Source organism: Ammospiza nelsoni, chromosome 23 (assembly GCF_027579445.1).
Source record: "Ammospiza nelsoni isolate bAmmNel1 chromosome 23, bAmmNel1.pri, whole genome shotgun sequence".
Classification (NCBI taxonomy): Eukaryota; Metazoa; Chordata; class Aves; order Passeriformes; family Passerellidae; genus Ammospiza; species Ammospiza nelsoni.
The window spans coordinates 389,694-400,128 of NC_080655.1; the positions used below are offsets into that span (position 1 = coordinate 389,694).

At 41.9% G+C, this 10,435-nt stretch overlaps 1 protein-coding gene across 1 annotated transcript; it reads right to left on the bottom strand.

Annotated features, from left to right (window-relative positions):
* Positions 1-293: 293 nt before the first annotated feature.
* On the bottom strand, positions 294-10,215 carry CAPZA1 (capping actin protein of muscle Z-line subunit alpha 1). Its single transcript, XM_059487880.1, has 10 exons — positions 10,116-10,215; positions 6,783-6,846; positions 6,476-6,527; positions 5,604-5,667; positions 4,058-4,264; positions 3,589-3,668; positions 3,075-3,153; positions 2,514-2,585; positions 1,863-1,925; positions 294-1,271 (listed from the first exon to the last, which is right to left on the bottom strand). The coding sequence occupies exons 1-10, from the start codon at positions 10,152-10,154 to the stop codon at positions 1,131-1,133; spliced, it is 861 nt and encodes a 286-aa protein (XP_059343863.1). The 5' UTR covers positions 10,155-10,215; the 3' UTR covers positions 294-1,130.
* Positions 10,216-10,435: the final 220 nt, after the last annotated feature.

Here is a 10,435-nt window from a genome sequence, read left to right on the forward strand (position 1 = left end):
ATGAGCCAGTTTAAAAACCAGAACCTGCAAGGCGCCCAGTGATAACCAAGTGCAAACAAAGCAAAGGGAGTTCACCAAAGGAGGTTCACTTTGTAGTGAATCTGTGTTCCCAGATCTGAGAAAGGCGTATGTCTATCTCTTCATCCTCCCCTTCAGAGAAACTGTTATGACTGCTAGGTTTGATGTTAGAGGGGGAAAATAATAATGCAGAGCAAGCACGTAGAAGAGATTAATTCCAAAATCCCCTCTAAGCATGACAACAAACTGTCCACAACTGAGACAAATGGAAAGGATTTTTTCTTTCACTTTGGTGCAAGTTTATTCATTTTGTACACAATCCATCCATACACCTGCAATACAAATCTATGAACCTGCCACAAAGCATTAAAGCACAACATACCTATTATTTTGTAGACATTTGCATTTTTAATCACCATCCAGCCCTTGTGGATCAGCAGTGACTCATCTTGTAGTTCTGTAAAAATGCAGATGTCTGGTAACCGTACGTACACGAGAAAGGGGAGAAGAAAAATGTTCACTTTTAGGGAACATGGCTCAAATCTTCAGATTAAAAAAAAGTTACGTCCCCGGAAGAGCTGGGTCAGTAGGGAATTCTGTAAAGGATCCTGTAAACTCATTTTCTACAGCAAAATCTAAGCCTGCAGGCATCTGCTTTGTGGAGGCTGGGAATAAGGATACACGAGGACTCACTGTCTTGCACTTACTGTGTCTTGCAGCGCCGTGAGCTCTTGGCAGGTTTGACAAACTTACTGGATACCTGGAGTGCTGGATACAGGTGAAGGGAGCGCTCCTTACCCTCTCCTGGGGTAATAATAGGGCTTTTCCAGCTAGGAAGTTTTCCAGCCAGTGACTGAAAACAGCTATACTTCTGAGCCATGAATGGCTGAATTTAAATGACCTATTAAATGCAGCTACAACAGGAAGTTTATGTGGCAGGAAACACAAAACACAAAGACAACAATTTGTTCCACAGTTCCCTCTCAGGCTAGAAAACCTGGTAACTTTGAAAGCCCTAAAAATGCTGCTCTGGTTTAAAAACCATCTACTTGGCATAGGACCGTATTTGTTTTTTTGCACACGACTGTTTCATACACCTCCTTGTTTCTGCATTAAGCATTCTGCATTTCTTTGCCAATCTTGTAGCTGAGGATTTTGTTCCAGTCAATCTTGGTGCGGGTGACGGGCAGCTGCCGGCGTAAGGCTTTGAAAGTGGTGTCTGACATAGTCTGGTAGTTTTCACTGATTGCTGTCTGCAAGGGCAAGCACATTTGGTGAGGGCACACATAAAACACTATGAGAACGCTCAACTTAGTGTTAAAGCCACAAACTCCTTTCTGTAAGGTGTAAGGCCCACTATTAACTAAATTAATAAGGCAGTTATCAGTGTGTGTGCAAGTCAAAGGCTTTTTATTCACCTTCCCTGTAATGTAGCAGCATCTCCTTAGGTCTTTCACTGACTTATCTCTTTCCAGTCTCTTGGCACAGAGGCTGGGACAATGCAAAAGCTGTTGCACAAGTTTCCTCCTTGGAATTTTTAACTGTCACAGAGGAAAATACATTGACTCACCCACTCCTCCCTCCCATGCTTGTTCCAAGAATCATTTGTAACCCTTTAAAAAAACTGTACAGTAAACCTGATACTTAATTACAACACACCTTTGTAACTTTACAGCTTTGTAACTATATTTTTTAAACAAATACTGCTACCCTTTTCTAAGCAATTCTTACAGGCAATACCAGATTCAGCTAGGAACAGAACGAGAGGTCACTTTTCCATGTTTCTATTAACTGCAAATGGAGACTGATATGATTCTGTTTTATGTAACTACCACTGATCTTACCTGGTACTCGTTTTCTGCATTTTCTATGATCTTAATAAATTCCTTAGCAGTTTGGACATCACTCTACAAAGGGAAAAAAAAAATTGCATGTTTAAGAGCAACTTACAAAACTTACATAAGCTACACAATAGATTTATTCTCAAATGATAGGCTGAGTATAGATAAAGTAGGTAACATCATCAGCTTGTGCCTTGTGGTTGTAGCTGGGTTCCTTTCACTTACTACACACTAGGTAGAGCTTGTGCTCCAAACTGGAACAGAGCTGCACCCTAGTGAGCAAAAAGGAAGTGGACCTTCATAGTAAAATGAGTCACTTTGCAGCTGTTGCTCCCTCTACCAAACTAGAGGAATTCTTAATTTGCCTTAGCATATGTCTCTTACTGTTTCTTTCCCTTGGACAGAGATAGAAAAGCATATTCTGTCCTTTTTAACCCTAACTACTAAGAGAAGCTTTCCAATAGAGACTTTCTAATAAGACTGAATTTTAAGCAGTTGGGAATCTGGGATTCCTACCTGACTGTAAACACCACAGTGACTGTTCACTCAAAAATTACTTTAAAGTCAAGAGAATGCAGTCATAGCAGCATGCTTCGTGAGCTGTTAAAGGAGTGAAAACAGTTGCTTATCATAAAGATCTTTTAGCATACTTACTGACACCTGTACAGAGTCCTGAATGTCTTTGTGACTAACCAACTGGACATTGCCATCTTCATAGTAATGGACCTGGACAAAAAGACACAATGCAGGTTTTATTATGACCACTCCCTCCAGAATTCCTGAGTCCCCCAAATGCTACTAAAATGGCACAACAGAGCATTGTGTCAGTCTTCTCTGCTTACATGTGGACTAAAAGCAGGATGGATTTTCTAAAAGGTTTCATTCTTTGTCAAGACTGTTCAAGATTATGTTAATCAGTAAATGCCTAGAGCTAAGAGCAATTATAAAAGACTCAAGGTAGAGATTTTAGCCCTGTAAAGTGAAGCAAAGTAGAGGTCTATAGGGTAATGCCACATAATAAACCACAGACCAGATCTGAAACTAGTACTAGAATACTAGATTTAAGAATTACTTTCTTGAATTGTTTATTTAATAACATCCTGACTTGAGAAGGACATCTCTGCTGCATTTCAGCACCTCACTCTGGGACAAATGCATTTGTGTAAGACAAGCACAATGCACCTCCTCCTGTTACTGCTAGGAAAAATAACTCACCTGGATTTTGAGCACTGCAGCCACTTGAGCTGTTGGTGGTGTGATGGTAAACTTCCATTCTGATCTCCAACGCCCATTCCTAGAAGCAATCAAAGCATGAAAAAACTATTTCCAAGAAGCTCTAACAGCAAAAAGAATGAAATTAATGACCAAGTTGTTTCTGATCTTGTCTTATCACCAATACCACATGGGATTTAGTGCTTTAGATGGCATGGAGTTAAATTTCTGCAGCCCAGCTGAATACAATGCAGCTTCAGTACAAAGAAGAGATTGTACATCCAGAGATGTAAAGGAGTATCTATCCAGCTCTGATAATGCCTTTTCCTCTGGAGAGGTCACAGGAAGAGTTTTGCTAAGTGCCAAGGGGGCTGCAAGGAAAACACACTACAGAAGGAAAAGAACTTCTTGGGAAGTCCAAAACTCCCTGTCCTTCAGACTGTGTCAGAGCTAGAGGATGGGTTGGTTTGAGGAACCAGGCAAAGGAAGAAAACACACTATGTTGAAATAGTCTTACCAGAAGTTTTTGGGCTGAAACTGGTGGCTCTCAATACAGGCAATAATTGTCTGCTGTCCATCTATAGATTTACCATAAACCTGTATTTAGAAAAAGAGTTAAAAAGGCCCAAGAGCTAAGGAAAGCCATTTTTAGTCTCTGTTCTTGGCAGCAGGGTGCAGGCTGCTGTGGCAGTACCTCACTGGGAACATGCACCACGAGTTACATTGTCCAACACCTCCCCTGGCAGGTATCTTATTATGGGTAGGTGTGAAGGTGCTTGGCAGTCATGCCTATGAAAAAGGTCTAATTCACCTTTACCTCTGTGTGCATGCCAAGATAGCTGCACCCTCTTTGGAAATGTCATTCCAAAGTTAGCCAAAATGCTAGTGAGGATGGAGAATTCCAACAGCTCTGCCCAGCACAGTCTGCTCTGGGACTGAGTGACTCAGAGCAATACACTTTCAGGGAAACAAGATGGATACTCAACAGTGCAGAAGCCATTGGGGTAATGATCTTTGACGTAGGCTCTCAATGCACTGTCACAGGCATCTCTCCATTGTTTTAAAGCCGATTCTGTGTCCTCGGGCTGGGGATCACTTGCTTCTTTCCTTAAGTGGTCAAACTTAAAAGAAAGCTTGTTTCTTGGGTCTAAAAATCTGCCATTGCCCAGATCACCATGTTCTGTGATTAAGACCTGGAACAGAAGTTGAAATGATGATACATTTAGGCTGATATAGATGTATTATTTTGCATTTTTCCCTACTTGCGTATTAGTGTTACATTAGGTACTTTCATTGAGCTATAAGGTCACACAGGAAAATCAAGATTTTATGATATTAATAATTTAAATTAGTAGTTGTTGTGAGCCTAAAGGTAACTCTGCTCTCCACAGTAATACTGCACTTAGATTTCTGTCCCAGAAAAGACTGAACTACAATAACGTATATATTCGGCTTAAAATTGGGTATCCTTACAATAGAAGCAGGTTGCTTTGCCTTTAAAGTTATTTTAGCTGTATTCCTTCTTCGTTTCTAAAGGAAACAGAGACTTTTACTCTGAAATCTACCATTTATTGCCATGCTCCATGCTTTGCAATAGCTCTACTTCTAGGCAAGAAGGGTACATAGATGTGACTACTTCTAAAATATACCAACTAAAGCAGACCACAAAGCAGCCTTGCACATTCTCTTCTTTTTTCTTTTTCACCTTAATTCTCTGGTTTCCCAGATATTGATTTTATTGGGGTGGGTTTTTGTTTTTTTTTTTTTTTTTTTAGTTTTTTGCAAGTTGTACTGTAACTTTCTCATCAAAGCTATTTCAATGAACAGTCCCCTTAATATATGCCTCCCATACTCCCATAAACATATCTAGGACACTAGAAAAGCTGGGTCAGAGCTTGACTCAGAGAACAGAGCAGATGGTCAGGCAGCTTTCTGGCTTCTCTACGACTTGCTGTTTGTTCTAAAAAAAAAGAATTAAAAAAACCCTGAAATAACTTGTTTTGCTGGCATAGACTGGATAGTATTAGGTATAATCACTATACCAAATCAATGATTTGGTATAAATAAAGATAAGTTTGTTTTTTAGGGTAGCTGGGAATGGATTAAGATTGCAGAAAATAAATCAAACAAACTATTAAGAATCTATTATCAATTGTCAGTAGGAACTGCAAGCAAGTAGCAACATAAGGATTTTTAAGTGAGCTTTAAATAGACAGTAATCTTTAATCACTCATACTCTTAAGTAAAATTCCAGTGACTTCAGCGTGGAGCTTTAAGGAACAAAGAATTGGATTTGCTAAGTAGTACAACACAGAACTTAAAGAGAATATTTGGTTATGCTTTGTTCTTATCAAAGTAAGTTTGTCATATTGATATGTGGGGGAAGGAGGAGGAGTGGTACCTTGTGAGCAGAACGAGTGAGTCAGCTGATGGTGATGTTGGCTTGTGAGCCAACATCCTAATGAAACAACATTTTTATTGCTTTTTCAGAGTGCAGAAATACAACCTGGAGTGTACAAAGTTTCCTCTTACCTGATCCTCGTACCCTTCTATCTTCACTGGGGTGAACTGATCCATGTTGTACTGTGCAAATGCACTGTGGAACACCAAAGGAACATGAACTTTAGCTGCACGTGCACATTTATTCTGACTCAAGGATTATATTGCAGCAAACATCAACTTAATTGGGCAAACAATACACACAAGCACTGTTAAAGGATTTTCCAATACCTTTCACTGTAGATAGCTATAAACCCCAGGTCTAAAAGCATGTTTGTCTAGGGATGGCCAGGAAAATACAGAGTTCAAAAGTAGAACAGGAGATAGCCTGCGGAAATGTGAGCAAGCCAAGGCAAAACAGGAACACCCCAGCTACAATTTAGACAGCAGCAAGGTAAATAAATGAGTAGACGAATATTTACAACAATTTTCTTATGCAAAGACTTGCTGACTGACATGTCACCTAGCTTGAAATATATCTTAGCATCAAAAAGCCTGTATGTGTAATCTTTAAGCACCTTCTGATGAAGCTGTGGAAGTAAACAACAAATTTTTATTGAGGGCAGTTCCTTTTCTAAACTTAGGCTATGGATTAATCAGTATTTCAGGCTTCACTAACTTTATAAATCAGATGATTCAACATGATCAGACATTGCTGCTGCTGCAGAGTTAAACTTTCTGGCAGCATGCCTTCCTGTCAGTTTTATAAGCACAAATTCCCATCTAGGGCTTTTAAAAAGAATCATCCACACCTTTCATTATGTATTTTGTTAGGTGGGCTAAGGAATTACATAAGATTGCTCTGAATGCAGCAAATGGTTTTCTTTGTCACAGAATGATGGGTATAAGAAAACAGAAGGATCTCTGATGGTAATTTGACTTGTGTCTGGAATCTCAGTACTTACTGTGCTGCTCCTTCCCTGAGAAGATTGTCATTGTTAAGCAATAACCGGACATCTGGAGAAGAAAGGGTCCAGGTGTGTTATTGGATTTTTTATCAAATGCTTCTCTTTACGCACTTTATTTTCAACTGTACACGTGCAAACATTAAAAGATGAAATAATTTCATTAGGCAGAAATAGTCCAGAAGAACTGCATGCTTTCCCAGGCCACTTAACCTTAAAAGCAGTATGGTGTGACACAGCCTTAGATTCTTATAATAGATAAAACATGAAGAAAACACCACAGATCATTTTTTCCTTAATTGCTTACCATTGAATACTTCATTGAACTCTCCAGGGGGAGCATGAGTGATGAATTTTGCAGCTATACGCACCTACAATGAAGTAGAAAAGTAATTAAATACAAAAGATAACTTACTGAGTTCACACATATTGAAGCAATTCACCAACAAAACCACCTCTGAAGGGACAGAAGGTGGCAGATTTAGGGAGAAATCTAGGCATGCATTGTCAAGGTAGAAATAGTCTTGTAAGACTGATTAAAGCAAGGCTGGACAGGGCTTGGAGCAACCTGGTCTAGTGGAAAGTGGGCAAGGGGTGGAACTGGATGATCTTCAAGGTCCCTTTCATTCAACCCAAACCATTCTGGGTTTCTATGGAGGCACGTGATGATGAAGGAAGGCATTAATAACTGAGAAAGCCAAATTTCAATGTCCAGAAACTCCGAATCTGGAAGAGAAAAACCCTGTCTCTTCTAAAAGTGTAATAAAACTGCAATGTGTTCCGAAATCCAATATACATGTCTTGCACAGTTAGAATTTAGGTGGTCCAAGTATTGGTTCTGTTGGAATTGGTAAGAGTTTATGGTTTTCATTATAAAACCTTTTATAGCTTTTGCAGGACCAAAGGGAATAGAAAGATCTTGGAAGAAATGAAAAAGGAAATGCCACAAAATTAAACCTCTCCCTTAGAGTAATAAAAACGTCCCATTTCCTCTGACAGCTAACATTTCCAGCTAACAAAGCTGACCAATGAGCCTCTCTGGTCTAACAAGACATTTACTGAAAGTGACTAAAGAATTGTTCATTAGAACTCTATTTTCTACTTTTCATTCTGAGCAGCAAAACAAAGAATTGTGTTTATATATGTAACTGCTTCACCTGAGTTATCACCAGAGCTGGAAATAACTCACTTCTCTCAACAGTCTTCTCTGTTTTAATTAGAAATTGTTTGTATTGTTTGTCACATAATTATTTTAAGCAAGCCACGAAAAGAAATAAATACCTTTCCAAACAAAAGCTAATTGCCTTATTCCAACAGGATCAAGTAACAACTCTGCCTTAACTGGACTGAGCTTCAGATAAAAATAGACTGTCTTCCAAATTAGCAATGATTTTGAAAAACAGATATATATTATTTGTGCCTGAAGAAATTACACAATACAAAGAAAACATTAAAAAGACAGTATCTTGTGTAGTTGATCAATAAAATAGAAAACACTTCGGTCAAACTATTGAAATCAGGAGTGCAGGAAACAGGGTGGGGAGAGATTAATTTGAAATGTCAAGCACTTGAACGGTTGTTGGTTTTCGGAGCGGGTTGATTGGAGGGCGGTGTCAGGATGCTCCTCTGCAGAAACACCAAAATAGGACTTTCTGCAATCTGCCCCATTTCCTGGCCCCCGGGGCCATTTCAGGTGTCATTTCAGCTCTGCAGCATCAACTTCCTGCTTCTAAAATGGGGAAAGTGTCTGAGGGGAAGGGAAGCTGCTCAGCCGTTAGTTTAAACTGGCAAAACAGCAGCAGAATGAGCTTGAGCAAAACGGGAGATTTCAGAGGAACTTACAAGAAAATCACGGAATCACAGACTGGTTGGGTTGGAAGGGACCTTAAAGCTCCTCCAGTGTCCCCCCTGCCATGGCTGGGACACCTCCCACTGTCCCTGGTGCTCCCAGCCCTGTCCAGCCTGGCCCTGGGCACTGCCAGGGATCCAGGGCCTGCCCACCCTGCCAGGGAACAATTCCTAATTCCCCATCTCCCACCCATCCCTGCCCTCTGGCAGTGGGAGCCATTCCCTGTGTCCTGTCCCCCCTGTCACTCCAGGCCTTGTCCCCAGTCCCTCCCCAGCTCTCTTGGAGCCCCTTTAAGTGCTGGAAGGGGATCTAAAATCTCCCTGGAGTGTTCTCTTCTCCAGACTGGACACTCCCAGCTTTCCCAGCCTGTCTGAGAAATTAATCTCTTACCTAAAATATGCCCAAAGAGAATAAAGGAGTAAAGCTTGGAGGATGGAAGGAATTAATTTTGTTGCTCAACTGACGTTTTTGGGTTTTTCCTTTACTTTAAAGTACCGGTAAACTCAAACTTAAAAAATTAACATATATAAAGTTCTCGTCTCATCTGAATAGTCACATGCTACAGAAAATCCTTGCTGCATGTTTCTCTTTCAGATCCTCCCTTGAGGTTATCCTTCTCTGCCTGTGTGAGGCATAGAGTTAGTTGAAATTGAATGTTCTAAAGGCCTATATCAATTCTGCTCTGGAATACTTATTTCAAACAACATCACCTAAAATACTAACAGATGAACTGCACCTCTAAAGCCCTGCTTGTTTCACAGATGATGTCACTGAAATGAAGCTGAAATTACAGTTTAAAGGAAAAATGAAAGCAACAGCCGGACTTGTAGGACCCTTGAAGATCCATGAGCCTGAACAACTCCTCCAGAATGTTAAGAAATGAAGCAAGTAATAAGTGTAACACTTCTATGATGTAAGGAAGAGTAACAGTGCATTTTTAGACTACTGTGTGCAGACAACAGTGTATTACCAAGCGGAGAACTTGCAGTATGTAACTTTCTCCACATTCGTACACAAGAAGAAGAAACTGCTCATTTCCCCCTTTCCTAAAATAATTATGGCTCTATTTACTCTGACTGAGGCCTTTTCATCCAGCTTAATTCTCAGGATCTACATTGCAGTTCTGGGCTGAGCAAAAAATGCAACAGCACACTCAGAGGTTGTTTAGGAAGTGAAGAGATTGCAAAGCACCTTACAGACACGCTGGTTACTTTGCTGATTTGGGAAAACCAGCATAGAAAACACATTTTCACAAAATTATTTTGGTTGGGAAAAACCTTCAAGATCACCAAGCGATCCAGCTGTGACTGTCTCCCACGCTGTCAACAAGATCAGAGCACTGGGTGCCACGTCCAGTCCTTCCTTGATTAGGGATAGGGACTCCACCACCTCCCTGGGCAACCCCTTCCAATGTCTAATTGCCCTTTCTGTTAAGAAGCTCCGCCTGATGTCCAACCTACACCTCCCCTGGTTTAGGTTGAGACTATATCCATTTTCATGCAAAACGACTGGCCGAGACCCATCAGCTGCACCGAGGCAATAAGGAACTCGAAAGGCAATGAGGAAATGGGAAGGCAATGAGGAATTCGGAAGGCAAAGTACTGGTAAGGAACAGCCGGTGCTTCAGCCGGGCGGCGGCGGCCCGGTGGTCTCGGGAGCCCGCCCACCCCGAAGCACTCGCAGGCCGGCACACCGGCACCAGGCGAGCTCGCCCGCCGCTCCCCAGCCAGTGCCCTCCCGGGGGCAGCGGCACAGACCCACGGCGGAGAGAGGGCCACCCCCTCCCTTTACCTTCTCCTCATCCGACACCCGCTCCTCCAGGTCCGCCATCTTGGCAGCTGTGTGCCCGGCCCCGTACAGTGCATGCCGGGAGCGCTGGGCGGCGGACCGAACGCGCTGGCCGCGCCATCTTAACTGCGGGCAGACGCCGCGTGGCGGCCATCGTAGAAGAGGGTGGGTTCTCCCGGTACCGGATGACAGAACCGCCGCCTCCCGGAGCCCTTGGGGGTCCCGGTCATCGTGTGGGATATGCTCGGGAGAAGAAGCGGTGATGGACTGGACAAACAGGCTGCCCACGCGAGCCCCGCCCTGGTCGTCCCGGCGTGCCCCAT

Bases quoted from the DNA above. Each gene is read 5' to 3' on its own strand.
- CAPZA1 (XM_059487880.1), bottom strand. From the start codon at position 10,154: ATGGCGGACCTGGAGGAGCGGGTGTCGGATGAGGAGAAG. The intron at 3,669-4,057 runs GTTGAGTATCCA...TTCTAAATACAG, and splicing joins ACCCCAATGGCTTCTGCACT to GTTTATGGTAAATCTATAGA. The intron at 2,586-3,074 runs GTGAGTTATTTT...CTTTTTGTCCAG, and splicing joins CTGCAGTGCTCAAAATCCAG to GTCCATTACTATGAAGATGG.